The following is a 26,121-nucleotide window of genomic DNA, read 5'->3' as shown; positions in this document are numbered from 1 at the left end:
TCTGCTCTGTCTGGAACCAGGGACCAGGGTCCCACACTAGGAGTATGGGCTGCCATCTTCGAGACTGCTGCGGAGGCACAGGGAGGTGGTGAGGAAAGGGCAAGTGAAAATACCATGAGGCTTTCCTACTGCTTTTATTTGTCTTTTTCTTGATTCAGTGTTTGCTTGGTTGCTGTGAATATTTTCCAGACTTCTGACAAAGTCGTTTCTGACAGTTTCTGCTTGTGTTTCAGTGTTTCTGTGGAAGGATGGGTGTTTGGAGCTGCCTACTCTGCCATTTTGTTGTATATTCACTCTAAGACCAATTTTATTTCTTCTTTAAATGTTTCAGAGAATTCACTGGTAAAACCATTTGGGCCTGGAGTTTTCTTTCTGGGGAGTCTTTTAATAAATTTACTGTGCCTACTTCGGCAGCACATATACTAAAATTGGAACAAAACAGAGAAGATTAGCATGGCCCCTGTGCAAGGGTAACATGCAAATTCATGAAGTATTCCATATTTTTAAAACTCTTAGAGGAAGACATAGGCAGAACACTCTATGACATAAATCACAGCAAGATCTTTTTTGACCCACCTCCTAGAGAAAGGGAAATAAAAACAAAAATAAACAAATGGGACCTAATGAAACTTAAAAGCTTTTGCACAGCGAAGGAAACCATAAACAAGACCAAAAGACAACCCTCAGAATGGGAGAAAATATTTGCACATGAAGCAACTGGCAAAGGATTAATCTCTAAAATTTACAAGCAACTCAATAACAAAAAAACAAACAACCCAATCCAAAAATGGGCAGAAGACCTAAACAGACATTTCTCCAAAGAAGATATACAGATTGCCAACAAACACATTAAAGAATGCTCAACATCATTAATCATTAGAGAAATGCTAATTAAAACCACAATGAGGGACTTCCCTGGTGGTGCAATGGTTAAGAATCTGCCTCCCAATGCAGGGGACATGGGTTTGAGCCCTGGTCCCGGAAGATCCCACATGCTGCAGAGCAACTAAGCCTGTGCGCCACGACTACTGAGCCTGCGTTCAAGAGCCCACAGGCCACAACTACTGAAGCCCGTGCGCCTAGAGCCTGTGCTCCACAAAAGAGAAGCCACCGCAGTGAGAAGCCCGTGCACCGCAACGAAGAGTAGCCCCTGCTCGCTGCAACTAGAGAAAGCCTGCATGCAGCAACAAAGACCCAATGCAGCCAAAATAAAATAAATAAATTTATGTTTAAAAAATGCATTGAGGTATCACCTCACACCGGTCAGAATGGCCATCATCAAAAAATCTACAAACATCAAATGCTGGAGAAGGTGTGGAGAAAAGGGAACCCTCCTGCATTGTTGGTGGGAATGTGAATGGATACAGCCACTATGGAGAACAGTATGGCGTTTCCTTAAAAAACTAAAAATAGAACTACCATATGACCCAGCAATCCCACTACTGGGCATATACCCTGAGAAAACCATAATTCAAAAAATACATGTACAACAGTGTTCATTGCAGTACTATTTACAGTAGCCAGGACATGGAAGCAACCTAAGTGTCCATCGACAGATGAATGGATAAAGAAGATGTGGCACATATACACAATGGAATATTACTCAGTGCTTAAAAGGAATGAAGTTGAGTTATTTGTAATGAGGTAGATGGACCTAGAGTCTGTCATACAGAGTGAAGTAAGTCAGAAAGAGAAAAACAAATACCATATGCTAACACACATATATGGAATCTAAAAAAACAGTACCGATGAACCTAGTGGCAGGGCAGAAATAAAGACACAGACATAAAGAACAGACTTGAGGACACAGGGTGGGAAGGGAAAGCTGGGACGAAGTGAGAGAGTAGCATTTACATATATACAGTACCAAATGTAAAATGGATGGCTAGTGGGAAGCTGCTGCATAGCACAGGGAGATCAGCTCGATGCTTTGTGACCACCTAGAGAGGTGGGATAGGGAGGGTGGGAGGGAGGCTCAAGAGGGAGGGGATATGGGGATATATGTATACATATAGCTGATTCACTTTGTTGTACAGCAGAAACTAACACAACATTGTAAAGCAATTATACTCCAAATAAAGATATTAAACAAATAAATAATTTAAAAAATAATTACTTTAATATATTTATAGGTAGATTTTGTTTCATCTTGTGTTAGTGTTCGAGAATAGTGTTTTTTAAGAAATTTGTCCATTTTACCTAGATTGTCAAATGTACCAATGTAAAGTTGTTCATAATAATATTCCTTTATTATATATTTTTTTATTTCTATAGGATCTCTGGTGATATCTTCTCATTTTTTCCTGATATTGGTAATTTTTGTTTTCTCGCTTTCTTGATCACTAACTAGAAGTTTATCAGTTTATTTGGTCTTTTCCAGGAATGAAATTTTTTTAGTTGGTAATTTCTCTCTTTTTGGTCTGCTTTCCATTTCACTGATTTCTGCTCTTTATTATTCCTTTCTTCTACTTTGGGTTTAATTTTCTCATCTTTTATAGCTTCTTAATGTGACACTTAGATTGTTGACCTAAATTTTTTCTTGTTTTCTAATGTAAACATTTAAAGGTGTTTATTTCCCTCTAAGCCAGGGTGAACAAGCTTTTCCCGTAAAATACCAGATAGTAAACATTTTAGGCTTTGTGGTGTCTGTTACAATTACTCAACTCTGCTATTATAGCATGAAAACAGCCCTAAAGAATACATAAATGAGTGTGGATGTATCCAGTAAAACTTTATTTACAAAAATTGCTGGTGGACTGGATTTGGCCCACAGACTGTAGTTTGTCAATTCTCTACTTATTGCTGTGTTCCACATCTTTTCATATTGTATTTTTGCTATCAGTTTAAAATATTTTCTGATTTTCCTTATATTTTCTCCTTTGATCTCTTGGCTCTTTAGAAGTATATTGTTTAATTTCCAAATTTTTGAATGTCTTATTATTCATTCCTAATTTAATTTTGTTGTGGTAAGAGAGTATACTCTGTGAAATTTAAATCTTTTGAAATTTATTGGGACTTTTATGGCCCAACATGTGGGCTGTCTTGATGAACATTCCATACGCACTTGAAAAGAATGTATTTTCTGTGTTTACTAAGTAAAGTATTTTATGCATGTCAATTAGGTCAAGGTGGTTGATAATATCAGATCTACTTTGATTTTTTTTTTTTTATCTAGTTGATCTCTCAGTTACTACAGTAGGAACAGTGAACTTCTTCATCAATGATTGTAGATTTATTTTTTCTCTTTAGTTCCATCATTTTATATTTTTATATTTTCGAGTTCTGTTTTTAGTTGCATATAAATTTCTGATGTGTCTTCCTAATGAAATGACCTGTTTATCATTATGATATTATAAAATGTTCTTTATCTCTGGTAATACCTTTTATCATGAAATCTTTTTTTCTGATACTAATATAGCTACTCAAGCTTTTTTATGCTTAATGTTTTCACGGTATATATTTTTCCATCCTTTTACTTTCAATCTATTTACGTCTTTACTTTGAAACTACATCTCTTATAGACACCATAAAGTTCAATCTTACTTTTTGATTTACTCTAACAACCTCTATTTTTTAATAGTTGTTTAGTCCATTAACATTTAATGTAATTTCTCACATGGTTGGATTCCTCTCTGCCATTTTATTTTCTTTTTGTTCCCTCTTTTACCTCTTAGTTCCCCCTTTCTTGCCTTCTTTTGGATTATTATAATATCTATATTTTACTCCATTATATTTATTTAATGTTTACTATTTTAATATACCTACTGATGTTTTAGCTCTTTTCTTTCATTTTTATGGTTGCTCTAAAGGTTGCAATATATATTTTTTTGCTTTTGTTATAAATTCTACAAGAAAATGTTATTTTTTGCTTTAAACAGTGAGTTTTTTTTTTTTTTTTTTTTTTACCGGTACGTGGGCCTCTCACTGTTGTGGCCTCTCTGGTTGCGGAGCACAGGCTCCGGACGTGCAGGCTCAGCAGCCATGGCTCACGGGCCCAGCCGCTCCGCGGCATGTGGGATCTTCCCGAACAGGGGCACGAACCCGTGTCCCCTGTATCGGCAGTCGGACTCTCAACCACTGTGCCACCAGGGAAGCCCTAAACAGTGAGTTTTAAAGAAAGTTTTTAAAGAAAGTTTTAAGGAAAGAGAAGAAGAAATATATATTCTTTTATATTTACCCACATAGTCACCATTTCAAATGACCTTCATTCTTTCCAGTAGATTACAGTTTCCATCCGATATCATTTTTCTTCAGCCTAAATAACTTCCTTTCTGTTTTATACACTGAAGTTTTGCTAGTGTTGAATATTCTGTTTTCATCTATATAAAAATATCTTTATTTTCCCTTTAATTTTGAAGGATATTTTCTCTGGCTTTAGAATTCTGGTTGACTAGTATTTTTTCCCTTCAGCACTTTAAAGATGTTATTCCATTGTCTTATCGTGTGGCCTCCATTGTTTGTCATGACAAGTGACTATAATTTGTATTATTGTTCCCTAATATGTAAAGTGTCATTTTTTTTCCCTCTGGTTGCTCTTAATATTTCCTCTTTGTCCTTGGATTTTAGCAGTTTTTGATAATGCCCCTAGATGTGGTTGTCTTTGTAGCCTACTTGGAGTTTTCTTAGCTTCTTGTATCTGTAAGTTTATAGGTTCTCCCAATTATTTCTTCATAGTTTTTGCCCCACTCTCTGTCTCTCTTCTTTTCTTTTGGAACTCCAGTTTACATATGTTAGCTTAAATTTATCCAATTTATCCAAATAAATTTATCCAATTTATTTAAATGATAAATTTAAAATTTATCATTTTCTTCCAGTTTTTTTTCTCTCTGTTCTTCATACTTGATAATTTCTATTGTTCAGACTTCAAGTTTATTGTTCAACCTTCTAACACCTCCAGTGTTAAGCTGACCTAGTAAATTTTCCATTTCAAATATTGTATTTCTCAGTTCCAGAATTTCCACTTAGTTTTTTTTTGTAATAGTTTTCATTTCTCTGTTGAGATTTCCTATCCACTCAACCTTAAATCCTTGAAAATATTTATAACTTTTCTAAAATCCCTTTTCTGCTAATTCCAATGGCTTGATTATCTTGGGGGTTAGTTTCTTTTGACTGCTCTTCCTCATGAACTGTGGGTCACATTTCTTGTTTCTTTACAAGTCAAGTGATTTTTTTTTTTGAATAAGCTAATACATGGGAAAGCTCTTTCTTAAAAAATATTTATTTATTGGTTGTGTCAGGTCTTAGTTGCACAGGCGGGCTCCTTAGTTGCGGCATGCATGTGGGATCTAATTCCCGGACCAGGGCTCGAACCGGGGCCCCCTGCATTGGGAACATGGAGTCTTAACCACTGCACCACCAGGGAAGTGCCACAAGTCCCGTGATTTTTGATGTATACTGGATGTTTGTGGATGTAAGTTATAGATTTTCTGAATTCTGTTAACTTTACTTGAGGAAAGTTAGTTGTTTTTTTCCCCTTGTAGGTAGTTAACTTTCTAGACTCAAACTCCAAACTCTGCCTCCTCCACAGCAGGCAACGCTACAATTGCTTGCTTCTTTTAGCTTTCCAACTGTTGCTTTTCACTGAGAATCTTGGCTCCTCTCCCGTATAAGCACACAGAAGGCAACCAAGGATTTGTAGGATCCTCTTCTGTTACTTTCTCACTTCTGCTGGGAGCTCTTCTTTCTCTCGTCTTACCCACCCTTCCCCCGTCCCTGCCCCCCTCCTGCCGCCAACTCCACTTTCCAGCTTCTCTGTCAGACTCAGACTCTGTCTTTGACTCCTCAAGCCACAAAGAAGTTGGCTTTCTGGGTGAAGTTCTGCCATTTTGTTTCACAAGGATTGAGGCATGCCGTAAGGCAAAAAATAAACCAAAACAAAACCATAAAGCTGCAAATGTAAAACTCCGTGCAATTCACTTCTTTCAGTGATCAACTTTTGTCCTGTTTGTACCTGATTTTTGTTGCTCTTCAGTGCCTTAAAATACTTTATAATTGTTATCTATGGAAGAGTTAATCCAATATAAGCTACTCCACTATTATTAGAAGTGGAACCATTTAGAATTGGTTTTGTTTTTATCCAGTCTTTTAACTGGCAAGTTTAATTCATATAAGTTCATTGCAGATATTAATATTTTTGTATTTACTCTTGCTATTTCATTCTTAGCTTCCTCTTTTTGTTTTTTCAAATTGTTGTATAAGCTATGTATGGGTTGGCCCCCAAATTCATGTTTCTATTCTTTTTGTGGTCACCTTGACATTTTACCACATTTTTTATATATAACTTAAAGACTAAAGTACAGGTACATGTTGTCTACCTCTATGCAATGTACAAGGACTCTGGAACACTTCAACTCTGATCCTTTCCCCCAACTTATATGCTGGTATTCTCCAGAATTTTGGTTCTCTGTGTGTGTATATGTGTACGTAATGCACACAAAAATTGTACAAACATCTCACAAAGCAGGTGACCATCTTTCAGGTTAAGAAAAACAGAATATTGCCAGTGTATTGATTTCCTAGGGCTCCTCAACTAAGTACTACAAACTAGGTGGCTTAAAACAACAGAAATTGTCTGACAGTTCTAAAGTTTAGACATCTAAGGTCAAGCTGTTGGTAGGGTCGTTGTTCCACACACAGCCTCTGGTTGTTAATGGCAATTATAGGCATTCCTTGGCTTTTAGATGCATCCATCCCTCTAATCTCTGCCTCCATCATCATGGAGCCATCTTCTACCTATGAGTCTATCTTCACATAGCATTTTCTTCCAATAAGGACACCAGTCATATTGAATTAGGGCTCACCCTAGCGATCTCATCTTAACTTGTTTACACCCACAAAGACCCTATTTCCAAATTAGGTCACATTCATAGGTACCAGGGGTAAGGGCATATCTGTTTTTGGGGGGGCAGAATTCAACCCATAACAACTAGTACCCTAGAAGCATTCCCCTCATTTAATTTTAATTAATTAAAATACAAATAGCCACATATAGTTAGTGGCCATCATACTGGACAGCACAGGCATAGTCTATATTCTTTTGGGTCTGGATGCCTTCAGTCAGCATTGTTGTACAGATTCATCTGATTGTTAGCATATAGCTTTGGTTTGTTCATTTCCAATACCTCTATAATAATTTTAAACATATATCACAACTCGTGTTATTTATAGACATTTGGTTGGCTGTTAAAAGTAATTCCGACACTTCTGGGAATATATACTGAGGCGGGGACTTGCTGACATTCAGCTTTAGTAGGTTATGCCAAGTTTTTTTCCAAAGTGGTTGTTCCAATTTCTTTCCAGTACTGAATGTGAGTTCCCGTTGATCTACTGATACATCTTCACTAATCATTGAATTATTGGTCTTTTTAATTTTAGCTAATGATGGTCATTTCTTTGTGGTTTGAGTTTACATTTTTCTGATGAGTAATGTTTATTGACCATTTTCACATCTTTTGCCAGTGCCTTTCCAGATTTCTTGACAGTTTTCTTTTGGATGATCTTTTTTTTTTTTAATTAATTAATTTTTTGGCTGTGTTGTGTCTTCGTTGCTGTGTGCAGGCTTTCTCTAGTTGTGGCGAGCGGGGGCTACTCTTTGTTGCAGTACACGGGCTTCTCATTCCGGTGGCTTCTCTTGTTGCTGAGCACAGGCTCTAGAGCGCAAGCTCAGTAGTTGTGGTGCATGGGCTTAGTTGCTCCGCGGCATGTGGGATCTTCCCAGATCAGGGCTCGAATTCGTGTCTCCTGCATTGGCAGGCAGATTCTTAACCACTACGCACCAGGGAAGCACTGGATGATCTTTTTATTGATTTTCCTGGGTTGAAAATCTTTTAGTTCTCTCTGGGTACAAACAAGATCCATGTATTGCAAATATTTTCTCTCACTCTGTCTTGTCTTTTTACTCACTTAATGGTGCTTTTGATGGATAAAAGTACTTTTAATACATTCCAAAGTACGATTCTTTTTCATGTTTTTTGAATCCTATTTAATAAATCTTTCCCTACACTAAGGTCATGAAGATATTCCCATGTATTATCTTCTAGAAACTTTGTTGTTTTGCCTTTCACAATTATATAGTAAATATACAGTAAATCTGAAATGTATTTTTGTATATTCCATAAGGTAGAGGTAAATGTTAATTTTTTTCCTTATGGCCTACCAGTTGGCCATTTGTTAAGAATATCATCTTTCCCCACCTTTCTGCAGCACCACCTTTGTCATCAGTCAAGTTTCCATATATGCATGAGTCTGTTTCTGAGCTGTCTATGCTGTTCCTTTGGTGTGTTCATCTGTTCTTACACTGGTACCACACTCTTTTTTTTTTTTTTTGGTACGCGGGCCTCTCACTGTTGTGGCCTCTCCCGTTGTGGAGCAATGGGCTCCGGACGCGCAGGCTCAGTGGTCATGGCTCACGGGCCTAGCCGCTCCGCGGCATGTGGGATCTTTCTGGACCGGGGCACGAACCCCTGTCCCCTGCATCGGCAGGCGGACTCTCAACCACTGCGCCACCAGGGAAACCCCCCACACTCTTAATTACTGTAACTTTGTAATAAGTTTTCATAAAATAAATCTTGTCACCTTTTTCTTCTTTGCTAAGAGCATCTTGGCTTTTCTGTGCATTTCTTCATCCCTTTGAATTCATCTTAGGGCAACTCACTGACCCAGAATCTAGCTTAATACAGTGTAGAGTAGCTTGTAGTGTTTTAAATTGCCAACTACATAACACTAGTGCCCCAGCTCAGAGGAAGATGCAGCTATATCTTAGAAGAATTACTAGTGTCTGTGAACCAAGTAGGCTGTGGGAGACCATGGACTGGACAGGATGAGATAAATCTGGTGTGAGAAACTACTGAAGGCCAAGAAACTGACACCTAGTTCCACCCTCTTGGACCTTAGTATCATTCTTGGGAAATGGAGAAAAAGACCTGGGAACACAAGAATGTCAGTCTTGTTCATTGTTGTATTCTGTGCCTGGTATACAGTGGGCATTCAATAAATATTTGTTCAGTGAGTGTATATGTGTATATGCTTCTCAGAGGACATTATATAGCCATGAGTTTGACTCTTTGCCTTAGATACTAGAAAGCTTAAAACTAAAATTTTAATAGCCTTTGAGATTTTGCCATTTCATGGTTTTGGCTTTCTATTTCTGCTTTAAGTCTTATATGCATTACTTCAAATCTTTTTGGAAATACATACTCATTTTCCACGTTGAGTCTGGTGATTACCTGTTAGTGATTCTAGAAGTTTGTTGACTTTCTACGTCCCTCAATGGAAATTACGTACAAGTTTCTTAGCATAATTAAGCTCAGATATATTATAATTCAGTTTGAGATTATATTCAGATTCTCGTATGTCAAAATAGTCATATTTTATGATGAAGAAACTGCCAAGTTACCCTCAGTTTCTCCAATTTGTATTTCCTTTCCTTCCTGAAAATATAGATGTAGTTGATGAGACTTACATAAAACACATCTTTATTAGTTTTCTGCCCTAAATATCAAAATTCTATGTTTTTTTAATGCAGATGTGGAATTAGAAGAAGCGATTAGAAGAAGTCTTGAGGAAATGTAATTAAAGATATTACCACACAGCGTAAGTGGCCTTGAAGAGACTCAGGATAATGAATTCTTGAGTTTGTTTTCTAAAGGAGATCAGAAATCTACCAGTACAAATGTACTTGAAAACTTATTTTTGCTTTCATATGTTCAAAATCTGATATTGCTTTGTATTTTTGTGCTATTTTGCAAAAATGTATAGAGGAATAGAATACATGTTAATGCAAATACAAATCATGTATTCTAATATAGGTATCATGTTTCCCAGTTAACTTTGAATTCATATATTTAGGTTACAAGAATTAAAAATTAGAAAAGCCCTTAACTATTGTTCATATGTTTCCCAAATAGAATTGGTTCTTTAATTTTATTTGTACTATACAGATGATTCTAGTTTATTTTTTTAGGAGTGAAAATGAATATAAATAAAGCTGTCATAGCTCACTTTTTCTGTAAATTCTACTTCTCATGTGGCACTAATATATAATACCTTTGAGATCTTTGTTTATGATTATTGGGAGAGAGTAATGGAAACTGATCATGGAAAGGGATGAAAAATTTTATCAGCAGTGTTCTTTGTGGGTTTCACTCATATGTATATCCCTGCTTTAATTAGAGCTGCATATTGCTGGAATAAAAACATTTTTTTCTTTGAAAATAGTGAAAAGAAACTTTTGCCATTCCTTTTACCTGCTTAGACTTTTATGTGACTTGTATTATCTACTGTTTAAAGGGAATGATGTAAAAAATATTTGCATAGAATTAGGCATATTTTTAATAATATTAGTCCTTTTATATATATATATTTGTGTAAACATAGTATTCTTCAGAAAATAATGTTGAAAGTCTACTCAGGAGTAATCTTCCTTAACCCTTAAAAATTTTTATTTCATATGGAGGTATCTTCATTTTAGTTATTCATTAAAATGTCAGTTTCCTATAGTTGGTATTAAATATTTAATTTTTAAATGTTGAGGCCACATTGTGAATAATAAAAAATGTTACCTAATTAGGAGACTAAGAAGCAGCTTGTCATACAATCTTTGTGTATATGCTTCATGTTATTTGACCCAGAAATGTCATCCCTAAAAATTTCGAGTAGTAATTACTTACCAAACTTAAAATTTTCTGTAAATATAAATTTTTCTTTAAGACAGAAAAAAAATATATCATGGCTAGAACTTTGGTCTTTCTCTGTAACTAGATAGTTTAGCGTGAAATAGTATTACTATTTTTTTTTATTATTATTATATAGTCTTTTCAATCCACATTGGAAACCAATTTGTGTTTTTATTTCTTAAGCTGCCAGTTCTGTCCTACCTGCTTGCATTTTTTTTTAAGTACACATCATAGCTTGAGAATGTACTAGTCATTTTTCCAAAGTGACCACATTGTATTTTTAATTTGTTTGTTAGAGTAGTTAAGGCTTTGGGTGGTAGTCATGGAGCCGGACCTTAAAGACATCTGCAGGAGCTTGCTCAGTAGTGAGGAGCAGAAAGAGTGTTCCAGAAAGAAGAGCGGTCCAGCAGATGTAGGGAAGGTGCCACACACAGGTGGGATGCAGCCTGTGTTCTATTAGGACGCTTGTGTGGTGTCTGTGGTCAAGAGTAACCGAGGCTTTTCATATGACAGCAAAGGGATAATTCATCATGATCCTTTAAATAAGGTAACTGGGTTGTTAAATGTTTTAATTAATAATTGTCACTGATTCTATTTCTACTTATTAAGCAATTAAAAATCACTTTTAAATTACTTGATAATTTGAAGTTAATTTAGACACAAGGAGGAGAGGTAGTCTGGATGTTACAGAAAGTTACGGGGAATATTATCAAGAGTAAATGTTTCTAACATTGACAGTGATGCTTACCTGTTTGTTTTTATTCATTTTTTTATTTTATTGTGAGTTTTTCTTTTAAAAAGTTTTTATTGTGATTCCTTATTTTTATACCTGAATAACAACTTTTGTCGAAGCAATGATGGATAACATAATGTTTATTTTAAAAAGGATATGTAGATAATGTACTGATAGTATCTGGTTGGTGGTATCATTGTCTGTCTTAAATAAAAATATCTCGGTTAAGAAGCTTTTTTTTTTTCTTTCTGGATGCTTGGTATCCTACCAGACCAGCCCTTTCTCCTACTCCTTGTCCCCCTGACGACCTGGCCCTCCACTCTGGCCTCTCCCAAGAACAAGGCACAGGGACTGTTCTGGACACCCTTGGGCAAGTGCAGCTGGGAGACTCAATCGGCTGGGCCTCAATTTAAAGAGCTTTTTTTTCCATCATTTTTTTCTTTTAGATTTCTTTGAAACAATTCATTTATTCATTCACTCACAAAGTATTTATTGAGTACTTACCGTGTGTCAGTGGCTGTTCTAAGCACTTGCGATACACCAGTGAGCGAAACAACGCCTACACTCCTCTCTGGAGCACAGCTGGGGGAGAGGTGACAAGATGGGGAAGGAAAACAGGGAAGAGGAAGATAGTATGGGGGTGGGGTGGGGTGGGAGCGCTTGCTATTTGTAATAGGGAGGTCAGAGTCCTTCTGGTGAACTTGAGCAAAGACCTGAAGGCTAGGGAGTGAGCCAAGCAATTGTGTATGGGGAGGAGCTGTAGGTGGAGGTGAAAAGTCTGGAAGTGAGCTTGAAACATCCATGGAAAAGCAAGAAGGCTAAAATAGGCGAGTGAGCGGGAAGAGCTCAGAGAGCAGCAGGAGATGGAGTCCTCTGAGGCCTCTTCTGAAGACCTTAGCTTTTACCCATTTCACAAATGAGGGGCCGCTGAAGGTTTCTGAGAAGTGGTGTGATGCGCCTTATTTAGAAGGATGACTGTAGCTGCTGTGCTGAGCCTAGACATGAGAACAGAAGCAGGAAGACCAGGTGGGAGGGTATCGCGGTGATGCAGGAGAGAAGTGATGCTGGCCAAGACCTGAGTAGGGGAGTGGGGACAGGCAAGTGGGAGTGGGCCTGGGTGTTCTCTGAAGGTGGACCCCACTGGGTCTAGGGTGTGAGAGAAAGAGCGTCCAGCACGTTTCCAAAGCTACGTGATAGACTTTCAGACCATTCACAAAATGTCTAAAGATTCCAGGTGTCACGATAGGACAAAACATTTAATGAGGTCAGATAATCTCCTACAGCAACAGTTTATTAGTATTGAGTTCAGAGGAATTGGGATCCAGCCTTAAAGGCCTCACCTCTGTTCAAGTATTTCAGTGGCTTTGATCTCAGATTAAAGGTTGTGATGCAGCTTTAAACTGTTATTATCTCCATTTCAGGTGTCCTGTACATTCTCATCCTTGGAGGCAGAGAGCTATAATGAGATGGGAGCAAAGCGCAAGTATTTAAGTCGATACATCTTTGTACTCCCGGCCCCATTCCACTCACCGACCTTTATAGTGTCTGACCAAGTGGTCTACTGCGTCTTCTCATAACTGGAGATTTAAATAAGTGGGGTGTGAAACGGCCTTAAATAATTATTATTTCACTCAAATTCCAACCAATAACTTTTTTTAAACGTGTGAGTGCTTTACCAAAATTCCTTTTTTTTTTTTTTTTTTCTTTTTGCGGTATGCGGGCCTCTCACTGTTGTGGCCTCTCCCGTTGCGGAGCACAGGCTCCGGAAGCGCAGGCCCAGCGGCCATGGCTCACGGGCCCAGCCGCTCCGCGGCATATGGGATCCTCCCAGACCGGGGCACGAACCCGCATCCCCTGCATCGGCAGGCGGACTCTCAACCACTGCGCCACCAGGGAGGCCCCAAAATTCCTTTCTTAATCATCTTTTCTTTTGGTACTTTATTTATTTTGGCTGCCCCCGGTCTTAGTTGCGGCAGGCGGGATCTTTCTTGCAGCATGCGGACTCTTAGTTGCGGCCTGCATGGGGATCTAATTACCCCACCAGGCGTCAAACCCCGGCCCCCTGCACTGGGATCACAGTCTTACCCACTGGACCACCAGGGAAGTCCCAACTGGTAACTTTTTAATAGAAAAGAAAGTCATTAAAAATGCCTTCATGAGAGCGCGTGTAAAAAAAAGAGGTTCAGCTTGCTCCGTACATCTATCAGCTTCAGTTGTGGCCCCCAGGCTCCTTGTTCTCATCTCGGGAAAGTGCCCAGGAGCCGCGGTTGCATGAAGGGCCCTTTCCACCCCAGCACAGCCCAAGCCCGCTCCCCTTGGAGCCCCTGCGGGGCGGGGCCGGGGGCGCGGGCTCCGCCTCGGGCGGTGTTCGGGGCGGAGACGCGTCCCCGCGCCCAGCAAGGCCTCCCCGCTGCGCCGCCCTCGAGGCCGCCCGCGCCGGACAGAGCAGCGGCCGGCTCTCGTGCCCCCGCGCCCGGTTCCCAGTTCCCCGGTTCGCGGGCGGCGCGTCAGAAGAGGCGGGTGGAGCGCGGGGAAGGCAGTGATCTCGGGCCGTCCGCCGGGCGCCGATGGCTCAGGCGAAGATCAGCGCCAAGGCCAACGAGGGCCGCTTCTGCCGCTCCTCGTCCATGGCCGACCGCTCCAGCCGCCTGCTGGAGAGCCTGGACCAGCTGGAGCTCAGGTGCGCGGGCCGGCCCTCCGAGCCTGCGGAGGGCGCGCGGGGACCGAGAGCAGGGAGCGCGCGGGCAGCGGGGAGCGGCTGGCAGGGGAGCTGGGCAGCCCCGGGCCCCGCGGAGGGCCGCGCTGGGTCGGTGGGTCCCCTCACAGGAGCGGCCGTGTTCTGGGTCAGCGGCCCCGCACGCTCCGGCGGCCACGCTCCTTCGCGGCTCCAGACCCGAGCACCGGCAGCGTGAGAACCGAGAAGGGAAAGTTACGGGTACGTTACTCGACATGGGGGCTGTGACACCGGCCGTCCGCAGAGCTTCTGGAACGTTCCGTGTGGGGGCCAGGTGTTTCCGGCCCAGTCTTTTCCCATAGTGTATTTTTAAGACAGGCGGCAGTTTAGTGGTCCCCGTTGTGAATGATCGATTTCTTTGCAAAATATAAAAATCCATCTGATCCCAGGACGGGAGAGGAGCAGGACCCGTGTCCTCTCCACCTGCCACTTTCAGCCCGGGTGTGTGTGTGGGGGGGGGGGCCCTTCTCCAGGTCGCCGCTCACACCTTCCAAATGCTGGTCACTGGCCCAAGAACACGAGTCAGTTTTCCCTTCTTAACTAATGACGGTGTTATTAAGTAATCAGTGTGCCCATTGCGATAAACACGTGCAAGGTGAGAGCGTGAGTTGTTCCACTGGGGGAAGTTGGGGGGGCGGTCCCGGCGCTGAGGTCCCGGAAATGTGACTTTAGAGAAGGGCCCGTGCACTCAGGCGCGCATTTGGGTGACAGGTTACTGCTGACCAGGAGCAGATGTCTCCCTTAATGGTTTGAGTGTTTTTCTGAGTTTGGGAAGATGCAAGAATGTGTTCCTAAGATTTTTCCTGAAAATCTCTCTGAGTGCCTGTTCTGCCGGTTTTCCCAGAGAGAGCTCTGAGTACCTCATTCCTGCTCTTCTCCTGAATTCTTTCCAGGCTGTGCTGTCAATTCCTGTAGAACCAGGCACCACGGGCACTCTTTAGTGGCTGGCTTGTATGGAATTCCTAAATAATTTCTAAGAAATTTGGGAAATACTTTTTTTCCTTTAACAGTGAATGAAAACTGGTATGTACTTCCTATAACTGTTTATGTCACTGAAGTTACTGTGTAAGTTGTGTGCAAGTGTAGTTACAGGAAAATCATATTGAGGCGCCCACAACTCCCTGAAACCACAAGGAATTTTTTTCGCATAGTTTTCACCTGGTCCTGGGTGAGCAAGGGAGTACGTAAGACAAAAATTTTAAGAAGCATTGCATATATGTCTTTATCTCCCTGGATTAATATACCAAAACAAGGGGTCTGTTTGCCAATAAAGTACATTAATAACCAAGTGAATAATTTATTATCATTTATTAATATATATGTTTAAATTGTCATTTATTATTATATACGTGTTTATTATTATTATTATTATCATCATCATGGGAAGAAACGACGTCTTCTCAGAAAATAAGTTCTCCACCACCATGATTTCATAGAGAGTAATAGAGGGGTCCTGCTTGGAATGAGGCATGATGAAACAAGCTGGACCAGATGGAGCAAAACTAGAGCTCCTGAGTGTGCCTGGGAAGATTATGATTTCTTTTTATGTAGCAGCGAAACAAGTGCCTCAGCATCTCCTCCGGTCTCTAGAACTTTGAGGGCATGTTCTCAACCATTTCAGGGGTCTCTCTCCCCTAGTTAGAAAGAAGGGATGTTTTCTTAAAGGAACAGGTGGGATGCTGCCCCCTCCTTTCTTCAAGCTGATTCACTTTCCTCAAACTTGGTGCCTCACATAGGGTAGGTACAGAAGCAGTCAAGTACTCATCTTTAAAAGGAAGCCTCTGGTTTTGAATATTATTCTAATGCTTCATTAATGTAAAGTGAATTCTGATTACCATGTGCAAGTGATTAAATAATAACTTGCTGAATTAACCCTTGAGCTAAGAAAGATTAATATGTGTCTAATTGTTCATTTTAGGGCCTTTTCTAGTAATTTTAGACTTTTGTGAGCTTTGTTTCTTCCTTTAAAAAAAAAGTGATGCCGGGCTTCCCTGGTGGGGCAGTGGTTAAGAATCCGCCTGCCAATGCAGGGGACACGGGTTCGAGCCCTGGTCCAGGAAGATCCCACATACCGTGGAGCAGCTAAGCCTGTGTGCCACAACTACTGAAGCCCGTGCATCTACAGCCCATGCTCTGCAACAGGAGAAGCCACTGCAATGAGAAGCCCGTGCACCACAAAGAAGAGTAGCCCCCGCTTGTCACAACTAGAGAAAGCCTGTGCACAGCAACAAAGACCCAAGGCAGCCAAATAAATAAATAAATAAATAAATAAATAAAATTTTTTAAAAAAGAAACTATTGATAGAATCATGCCTATAAGATCAAGTTTAAAAAGAAAACATGACATTCATGTGTCATCTTATCTAATAGTTTAATTTCATATTGAGGATGGCAGGGTACTAAGTAGGGTGAAAATTACAGGCTGTACCTGGAAGCTGGTGTTTACTGTTCCCCCACTGTACTAGTTTTGTCAATTGTGGCAGACCTTTTTCTATATGAAACTGAAAATAGAATTATGCTCAATGCTTTATGACCTGCCTTGTAAACTGATGTCCATGGTGTTTAAAGTGCTTTCAGGTGTTTGGCAGCATCTGAGAAATCATTAAAGAAACTCCATTTGTTTCTAATATGTTAGCACGACACTAGCCTTTCTTTTTTGACGCCGGCTCACCTCCTTTTTTCCTTCCTCCTAAAAAGGTGATGCCTTTCTCTCCCGGTTTTCATGACCAATTCAAATGGTGTCTGATTTTTCCACTTGTCAGTGGCTCTAAACACTTTGCTTAGATTGTTACTAATTTAACAGTAATCATAATTCATAAATGATACCCACTAACAGTTATTTAGTTAATGAGCACTGACTCTGCAGGCCCCGTGCCTTTGTGGAAATTACCGTCACCTCTGTTCTTCAGGCAGGAAATTGAGGCTTGAGAAGTTAAATGACCCATCCAAGGTCACACAGCTGGAACCCAGGAAGACTGGCTATAGAGCTTAATACTTTATGCCTGAATTTTCTTAGAGTAAAGTATGTCGTATTTCAAAAATGTAGGGATAGTATATGATTTTACTGAAAGAGGTGAAAATTCCACTTAGATTGGTGTCCCTGAGTCCGTGATCTCAGGGACTATTGAACACCTGTTCTGTGCAGGGTGTAGAGTGGCCCCTGAAGGCTCTCGATGGTGGTGAAGATGCTTGGGACGTGGGGTGTGGAGAACAGCCGAGGGGAACGACAGGACTGGGAGACCAGCTGTTCACATGTCCCCAAACTCGTCCTGTTGTGGCTTCCTCCCCCGCCATCAGCCAGTCACCATGGCTTCCATGGCAGCCAAGGAATGAAGGATGGGGCAAGGGCGGATGTGGTCATTTAGCTGACAGTTTCACTGCACCAACGTCCCAGGAGCCACAAGACAAGATGGCACCATAGTTAATATTGTATAAGAGCCTGTAATTTAAAAGATTACTTCTTGTAGACATTGTCATGTGAACCTTCCAAAACCCTCTGAGGCAGGAGGAGGACATATGTTCCCTCCTTTAGAAGCGAGCGAATCCAGTCCAGAGGGACTGAGTGGCCGGTCTGAGGCCATCCTGCTCATGAGTAGCTCCTGACACTAAAGCCTAGACCCTTTTTTACACCAGAGTGTCTCAGTAGTGAATGTAATTTATCATTTTGGTGATGATTAGGGAACCCTTCAAAATCTTAACCTTGCCCAAAATATAAGTGATCTTTGTAGTATTCTTTCTTATTCCCCTCTCCTCCCCTCCCGTCCCCTCCCCTCTCCTGTCCACGTTGGGTCTTCGTTGCTGTGCGCGGGCTTTCTCTGGTTGCGGCGAGTGGGGGCTACTCTTTGTTGCTGTGCGCGGGCTTCTTGTTGCGGTGGCTTCTCTAGTTGCGGAGCACAGGCTCTAGGCATGCGGGCTCAATAGTTATGGCTCGTGGGTTCTGGAGTGCAGGCTCAGTAGTTGTGGCGCCCGGGCTTAATTGTTCCGTGGCATGTGGGATCTTCCTGGACCGGGGCTCGAACCCGTGTCTCCTGCACTGGAGACCACTGCACCACCAGGGAAGTCCCTGTAGTATTCTTTTGATACAAGAATTTTGAATAAGAAACAGGACTATGATTTTAAGAACCTGTTTTAGAAGTAATTTCTTTGAAATAAGTCCATTTGCCATTTCCCCTTTTGATGAAAGCACAATTTCTTGTTATTTACAAGCCTGAGTTCATAATGGTAAGCATGTAATAACGACCAGGAAGCTAGCGTTCAAGGCACCAGTTCTGGGCATGGACTGCATGCAGTGGTCCCTCCGTGTCTGCAGGGATTGGTTCCAGGGCCCGTGGGGTACCAGAAGCCACAGATGCTCAAATCTTTTCTATAAAATGGTGTAGGAGTTGGCCATCCGTATCCATGGGTACTGCGTCTCTATTAACTCATAGCTTGTTTAGTCAATGCTGTCAGTCACTGTGTTAAACTCTTGACCTGCTTTACTTCATTCAGTCACACCCAGCATCTCATGATCCCCGTTTTGTAAATGAGGAAATTGAGGCAAAGAGAATGTTAAGTTACTACTCGAAGTCACTCAGCTGGTAAGTGGCAGCAGCGCTGGCTTGAGCGGCAGGACTGAGGCCCTTGCAGTCCTCGCACGTGGCACGGAGCACGTGCCGGGGTGGCTGGCCTGGGAGACCACCTCCCAGCACCTTGTCCCTTGGTCCCCAGGCTGCGATCTCTGGGCCCCGGGGACCAGCTGAGGATGCGTGCGCTCCACATTTGTCCTCGCGGGAACATTCTGAGCACAGGTTCTCTCTGTTAAAGCTTAGTTGTGATTTCATGCAGAGAGTTTTCCAGGAGCACAGCCCGGGCCAGCCTTGCCGTGAGGATCAGTTTTTTCCCAATTTGGACATGTAGCTCTTGCAGGATCTGCTGGTAAAAACAGAGCTGCCCGCCTCTGCCAAGGAGTGTTGTCAAGTGATGTGTTAAGAACGTGAAGGATAAAGTGAGATGGTCCAACACGCCTCTGAACAGAGTTCCAGGAGAAATCATAGAAGGGCAGGTGGGAAATATTTGAAGGTTTAATGGCTAACAGTTTTCTAGAACTAATGTAGACAAAAAGATGTGTATATGAAATGAATCTAAGGAGACCAATAGCTGATAAATATGACTTAAGCAAACTAAGTAGAGATGTAGGTTCAGCTTTTTAAAAGAAAAAACTAAGCATGTGATGTCCATACACTAGGCAGATGTAGTATTGACGGCCTCAAGGGAGGGGAAGGAGGAAGCTGCTAAGGAAACAGTTCCTGCCAGAAGGATTGGGTTTTGAAAAAGGATCACTCAGTAGACGTGGGCCAGGGATAAAGAATGTTCAGGAAGCAGGGGACAGAAGATGAAAGGGCCAAGATGCCAAAAAACCCCTGGGAATCTTTACGTCCTGAAGAATGAAATTTTACCTTTGCTATGAAATGAAAAAGGTTTACATAAAATCATATATAAGAAGTTCTATAAAAGATGAAATCTGTTTTTCGCAGGGAAAATGCCCTGGCAATTTCTAGCCTTGTGGGAAAAAAAATAAAAGTTCCATCTAATTTCCTCTATATTTGGTCTCATTTAATGACAAAATATCTTTTTTTTTTTTTTTTTTTTTGCGGTATGCGGGCCTCTCCCATTGTGGAGCACAGGCTCCGGACGCGCAGGCTCAGTGGCCGTGGCTCACGGGCCTAGCCGCTCCGCGGCATGTGGGATCTTCCCGGACTGGGGCACGAACCCGTGTCCCCTGCATCGGCAGGCGGACTCTCAACCACTGCGCCACCAGGGAAGCCCCAAAATATCTTCTTTATATGACAGATTTATTATATTTTTTCTAGAGTGTCTCCTTTCAAACGATTTTCTTGTTAACTTCATGAACTTACTAGTATAAGTTATTATCATAAGTGGAGCGTTCTTCTTTAGAGTAACAATTCTCTATCATCTTACATTTTGAATATAAACTCAGGAGTGCTGGAAAATTAATCTCTTCTTTCAGCATCATCTCATTTACCAATCAAATGACTCATCTGTGCCATTTAAATACTAGAGTCACGTTTGTGTTTTTGCACAAATGTTTCATGTTAGTGACAACCTGACCCCTTTTCATGTGTCCCGGGCCCTGAGAGTCCGCTCGTGTGAAATGTGTTAGCACATAGTGAATAGGGCTGGAAGGCAGCCTGATGCTGTGTGTTTACTGTTTTATAGAATGTTGGTTTTGATTGTGTTTTCCAGCCAAATTTGTCACATAAGATTCTTACGAGCTCTTTGCTTCTACTGGCTCTTATAAACACAGAATCCAACAATGTATTTAGTATCTTGAGAATCGAGACCCTGTGACTGTACAGTGTGTCGGTGCTATTTTGGGGGATAACAGGTGGGTGCCTGTAGGGGAAAAGGCGCGTGTGTGGTTGGGGTGAGGGCCTCCTCATGTGGCAGGAACACATGCTAGAACACGTGCCCAGGAAGACACGGGATTAGATCTCCTTGTGATCTGTGTTTCCAAGAGCATCTGAGTACTGGAGGTAGGTCTGTCACTATTTATTTTGCAACACTTGGCAACTTATTTAGTTGTGGTGTAATAAAAAAACAAGAAAGTGCCCTGGAAACAGCACTTTAAACACACAGGATTTTCTTTTCTTTCGCTCTCGTAATTTCACAGCCTTGTTCTTTAGTCACTGGTTGTGTTTGTGTGTCTGTGTAGTAAGTGCATGTGTGTATAGTTGCAGGGTTATCAGGGCTTTACACCAAAAACCTACAGAAGCGTTCTCTTTAAATTCGGGAAAAGACAAAGATGCCCTCTCTTAGTGCCACTGTTGAATATCGCACAGGAGGACTTTAGTCAGTGCTATATAAGAAAGAAAAATAGGAGCTGATAGAATTGAAAAGGAAGAGATGAGAATTTTCATTTTTTGTAGATGAAATGATCATCAATCCAGAAGAACTAATAGAAATTAAAAAAACATTAAAAATGAATAAGTGTAAATGAAGGTTGCCAGTTATGACGTGAACCTACCAAAAACAGCATTTCTCTAATCAACAATAGTCAACTATAAAATGTAGTATATATGTAAATATATTATTCACAATAGTAACAATATCCAAAATACTCAAAACACTTAGAAGAGTCTGTAAGACTACCATCAAGAATACTTCAAAACTCTAATAAAGAACGTAGAGGAGGGTCTGGATGAAGGAGACACCCTTAGAGGAACTGACAATGTTCTAAAGGTGTCTAATTTATTCCAGTTTTTTGAGAAACCCAATAAACTTACTTTAGAGTTTATGGAGGAATAAAAGTCGAAATAGCTATGTTACTTTTAAAGATTAGAGGGCTGGGGACTTCCCTGGTGGTACAGTGGTTAAGAATCTGCCTGCCAATGCAGAGGACACGGGTTTGAGCCCTAGCCCGGGAAGATCCCATGTGCCGCGCAGCAACTAAGCCCGTGCACCACAACTACTGAGCCCGTGTGCCACAACTACTGAAGCCCGCGCACCTGCAGCCTGTGCTCCGCAACAAGAGAAGCCACCACAATGAGAAGCCTGCGCACCGCAAGGAAGAGTAGCCCCCGCTCACCACAACTAGAGAAAGCCCACGCTCATCAATGAAGACCCAATGCAGCCAAAAATAAATTTAAAAAAGATTAGAGGACTGGTCTACCAGATACTAAGGCATCTCACAAACAAAGCTGGTGCTATTTTTAAGAAATGGGTGTTGGTGTAAGAACAGTCAAAATACTACTGGATGGAATAGAGATTTCAGAGGCAGACAATCTACAAATCATTGAGGGAAAGATGGATTTGGGGTGCACAGTGTTGGGGAAGATGGTTAAATCCTTACCTAACCATATACAGAGGTGGATTCTAGATGAATTAAGACATAAGTATGAGAAAAGTGAAACAATCAAGTTAATAGAAGGAGATGTAGAAAAGTATGTCCTGACCTAGGGATGGGAGGACCTGAAACAAAACTTCACAGCATGAGCCAAGGCAAAACAAAACCAAGAAAAGATGGATCTTTTTACTTTTCACTTCAGAATAAGGCGCTCTGTTCAGTGAAGGACCTCCCAGACACAGATCATATAGGGTAGGATGGGAGAAGATGGTCACAGTGTCTGTCACCAAATCACCAAGAGGACAGTAACCCCAGTTTAAAAAATAGGAAAAGGTTGTGAACAAGGTCACAAGGATACAAAGAGATGTCCAAAATTATTAGCAATGAAAGAAGTGCAGGTTAAGTACTGACATGTCTATCACTTGTTAGCCTGGCAACAGATGGTTAGAAAGTTGGGAGATGCTGCATGCTGGTAGGGCTGTCAGGACACAGGGACTCCTGGTCTGGCCATTCTGGAGAACAATGCAGGGTGGAGTCAGATGACAGTCCACACACCCTGTGTCTCAGCAGTGCCACGCTGGGGTGGATCCTCTCATCAGGGCCATAAGGGGAAGGGTACTCGTGGATGGGTTGTGAGCAGAAGCTGGGGGACAGGGCGTGTCTCTGCTGGGCCAGGGAGGGCAGATCAGGTGACGGACACGGGAACCTGGTGATTCTTAATAAAGTATGCTGCTGAGTGAAGAAAGAAACGGTGAGATATAAGTAAATTGAAAATAGACAAGTACATGAGTACAGATTTTTTTTGTAAAAACGAATACAAATCGATAAACACTGAATAGAATGAGTGCCCTGAGAGCGGGGAGGAAACTGGGAACCACAGGGCAAGTGGATTAAAAAGAAAACAATTACAGAATAAAAAATAAAAAGGAGTAAAGAGTTTTGGGGAAGTGTTCCTAATCGTCGTTACACCTGAGCTGGACTGAGCAGTGGAGAGATGAGGAAGACGCGGCTTCCCTCCAGTAACTGTCCTGTCCCCCGCACTCTGCAGGGTGGAGGCTCTTCGGGAAGCGGCCACGGCTGTGGAGCAGGAGAAGGAGGTCCTCCTGGAGATGATCCACAGCATCCAGAACAGCCAGGACATGCGGCAGATCAGCGACGGTGAGGGCCCCTCCAGGGGCCGGGGGGGCGGCAGGGGTGCCGCAGAGCCGCTCCTCCAGCCCAGCAGAGACGGGCCGGGCAGGATGTGACAGCAGAGGAAACGGGCACAAGGTCGGCAGCAGAGAAGACAAAAGGAGATGAATGGAGGTGTAACGTACAGAGGGGAAGGGGAGAAAGGCAGAGAGAACAGATTATGGACCCACTGAACCCCGTTCCACAGGAGGGCCGGGTGGCCTGTGATGCTCTGCACCAGTGGGCAGTGCTCCTCCTAACCGGGCTCCCCTGGGGCTGCACAGGACCGGCCTGTGGGCCTAGCAGCTGGTGTGGTTAAGTGTGCATCCCGGCCAGACCCACACTGTCACACATCCTCAGAGGGGTCAAGATCTAGTCTGTCTCTTCACTGCCCTGGCCATAGAGCAGTGAATTGGGAAGGAGGTTACAGAGCAGGACAGGTTGCTGATTTCCATATAAATAGTGAAATGATAACCCAGCACCCTCTTCATGCTGGCCAAGGCTCAGACTACTGGCCTAAATTAGTCTGGAGGGGATGAAGTCAGTGCCTCATTTTGAGGCCAGCTTTTCCTCCCGTGTCATGGCTTTTTTCAGCCAGAATCGGGGCACTGTATTCTGATACGCACACAGAATGTGAGGCCCCAAAATATGCCTCTCTGGCCTAAGGATTATTCCGAACTATTTTTGAGAAACTGCAGACACAGGAGGAGGAGCTCTGAAAACAGTAGAAGTCACTGTTTTGTAAGGGAAATTTACATTTTGTAAAGGAAATCATTTGTAAGGGTGTCTCCCTTTCTACCAGGAAGAGGAGGATGACTAAATTACAAGAAGCTTTCACCAGTGGAGAAGGCACCTACTGAATCTACATAAGAACCCTACCTTTGTCTATCGTGCCTTTTCTGGGAACCTCCAGAACTTGCCTCCCTCCCTCCTCACCTTCTCTAGCTGAGGGTATTTTGGGTGGAGGCTGGGCCATCTCAGGGAGTTACTCAGTTTCCCTGGGGATCTCCCATGTATATACATGGGGTATACATGTCAACAAGCTTCTGGGTTTTTTTCTTGTTAATCTGTCTTATTACAGGAGGGTCTCAGCCAAAAGCTCAGAAAGGTAAAGGGAAAGTTATCTCCCTCCTCTAATGCACATCCTCATGTAGCTCCAGGGCATCCAGTCTCCTGCTCTAACCAGCACAAAGCCCCAGGTACAGACGCACACCTGCCCCAGCTTCTGCAGACGTGACAACCGCAGAGTCATCTGGCGTCCAATCTGATACTCTTTATAAATTAATCTTATTGCTGTAGTTTTAACTTGTATCTTTAAGAAATTCATAGGTGCTCACAGGATAGATTCAGCCACACAAAAATGCCTTAGTGTTCTTGACATAGATGCGTGTATGTCTCATCTTGATTGATATTTCAAACTTTTCATGATTAGGAGAAAGAGAAGAATTAAATCTGACTGCAAACCGTCTGATGGGACGAACCCTGACTGTGGAAGTTTCAGTAGAAACAATTAGGAACGCCCAGCAGCAGGAGTCCCTCAAGCACGCCACCAGGGTCATTGATGAGGTGGTCAGTAAGTTTCTGGATGATCTGGGAAATGCCAAGAGTCACCTGATGTCGCTGTACAGCGCGTGTTCCTCTGAGGTGCCTGCGGGGCCGGTGGATCAGAAGTTCCAGTCCATCGTGATCGGCTGTGCTCTCGAGGATCAGAAGAAAATTAAGAGAAGACTAGAGACCCTGCTTAGGAACATTGAAAACTCTGACAAGGCCATCAAGCTGCTGGAGCATTCTAAAGGGGCTGCTTCCAAAACCCTGCTACAAAACACTGAAAGCAGATTCAACTAGTGTTCCAACCTAAGAGCCCTTATAAATAATCACATAAAAATGATAACGTACTATCTTAAGTGATAACTAGTTCTGTTTGTTAGACATAACAACTCATTTGATACTGATAGTTGTTTCCGACGAGGAAAATATCTCAGTGTTGTTAGTTTGTGAATAACAATTAAAACTAGAAATATTTTGATTACCTTTCTAGAAGTTTTTAGATTGAATTCTTGTCTTGTACTAGGATCTCTAGCACCTCATATCTATATCTATATCTATATTTTACTATTCTGTGGATGAACACTTAATATGTGGGGGAAATAAGTGCTCAGCTAGGGGTAAAAGCATTATGGTTCTCTCCTGGGCTTTGTCTGCAAAGACACACGGGCACACACTGACCAAGCATCTGCTGTGAGCCAAGCAGTGAGCTTGGAATTATGGAAGGGAACCTTCCCTGTGTCTTCTCTTTCATTCAACAGGTTTTTTAGACATCTATATCAAATTATTTTGAACTTAAACATTTATGCATCTCATAATATGAATGTACTTCTTGATAATACGTGAAAACATGACATAAAATGTAGAAACTTCACCTCTAATTTTACCACTCTGAACTGTATACGGTATATCCACTTCATCTTTTTCCAAATGCATCATTTCTTTAAATTTTTAATCATTACAGAAATACAATGTTGTAACTTGCCTTTAAAAGGAAAAATTAAATACCGTTTTAAAGTCCGCTTTTAATTCTCAACTTAAGAACCTCTATTCCATGTAGTTGTACAATTTACCCATTCCCCTTACTGGACATCTAGGTTGTTTCCAGTTTGTTGCTTATTACTGCAACATATTTGTGTACATAGAGCTTTTTCCTTCTTTCGTTTGTTTTTGATTTTCTTTGTATAAATTCCCAGCAATGGGTTTTACTGGGTCAAAGGGTATATACATTTTCATGGCCTGATACGTTTCCAAAGTTTTTTTGTATAAGAGTTATATCAATTTATACTGTCTTCAATAATTAAAAAGTAGCTGTTTCACTGAGAGTTTTTCAGCACTGAGCATTTTTTTCTAATATTAAATATGAAATACCTTAATTTAGATTGCATTTTGTTCACTAACAAGGTTGACCAGTGTATTGATTA

At 41.7% G+C, this 26,121-nt stretch overlaps 2 protein-coding genes across 3 annotated transcripts in view; both read left to right on the top strand.

The window, feature by feature from the left end:
• Positions 1 to 13,144, top strand: part of ZNF451 (zinc finger protein 451) — an 89,989-nt gene extending 76,845 nt beyond the window's left edge. The window contains exons 15-16 of one of the 2 annotated variants that reach the window (XM_082639468.1): positions 9,524 to 9,591; positions 12,828 to 13,144. In XM_082639468.1, coding sequence (XP_082495594.1) covers positions 9,524 to 9,570 — 47 coding nt within the window. In that variant the 3' untranslated portion in view covers positions 9,571 to 9,591; positions 12,828 to 13,144. Of the gene's footprint in view, positions 1 to 9,523; positions 11,638 to 12,827 lie in introns of those variants that run through there. The other variant, XM_082639467.1, reaches the window with a different exon arrangement.
• Positions 13,145 to 13,373: 229 nt separating this feature from the next.
• BAG2 (BAG cochaperone 2) lies at positions 13,374 to 26,020 on the top strand. Its single transcript, XM_082639280.1, has 3 exons — positions 13,374 to 14,086; positions 23,031 to 23,140; positions 24,585 to 26,020. The coding sequence occupies exons 1-3, from the start codon at positions 13,974 to 13,976 to the stop codon at positions 24,995 to 24,997; spliced, it is 636 nt and encodes a 211-aa protein (XP_082495406.1). The 5' UTR covers positions 13,374 to 13,973; the 3' UTR covers positions 24,998 to 26,020.
• The last annotated feature ends 101 nt before the right edge of the window (positions 26,021 to 26,121 follow it).

This window comes from Mesoplodon mirus, assembly GCF_964341445.2.
Source record: "Mesoplodon mirus genome assembly, chromosome: 12".
Lineage (NCBI taxonomy): Eukaryota > Metazoa > Chordata > Mammalia > Artiodactyla > Ziphiidae > Mesoplodon > Mesoplodon mirus.
Note: the sequence above shows the minus strand (reverse complement) of the source record. Positions and strands in the feature narration are given on the sequence as shown.

Bases quoted from the DNA above. Each gene is read 5' to 3' on its own strand.
- BAG2 (XM_082639280.1), top strand. From the start codon at position 13,974: ATGGCTCAGGCGAAGATCAGCGCCAAGGCCAACGAGGGCCGCTTCTGC. The intron at 14,087-23,030 runs GTGCGCGGGCCG...CGCACTCTGCAG, and splicing joins CTGGACCAGCTGGAGCTCAG to GGTGGAGGCTCTTCGGGAAG. The intron at 23,141-24,584 runs GTGAGGGCCCCT...TTTCATGATTAG, and splicing joins CATGCGGCAGATCAGCGACG to GAGAAAGAGAAGAATTAAAT.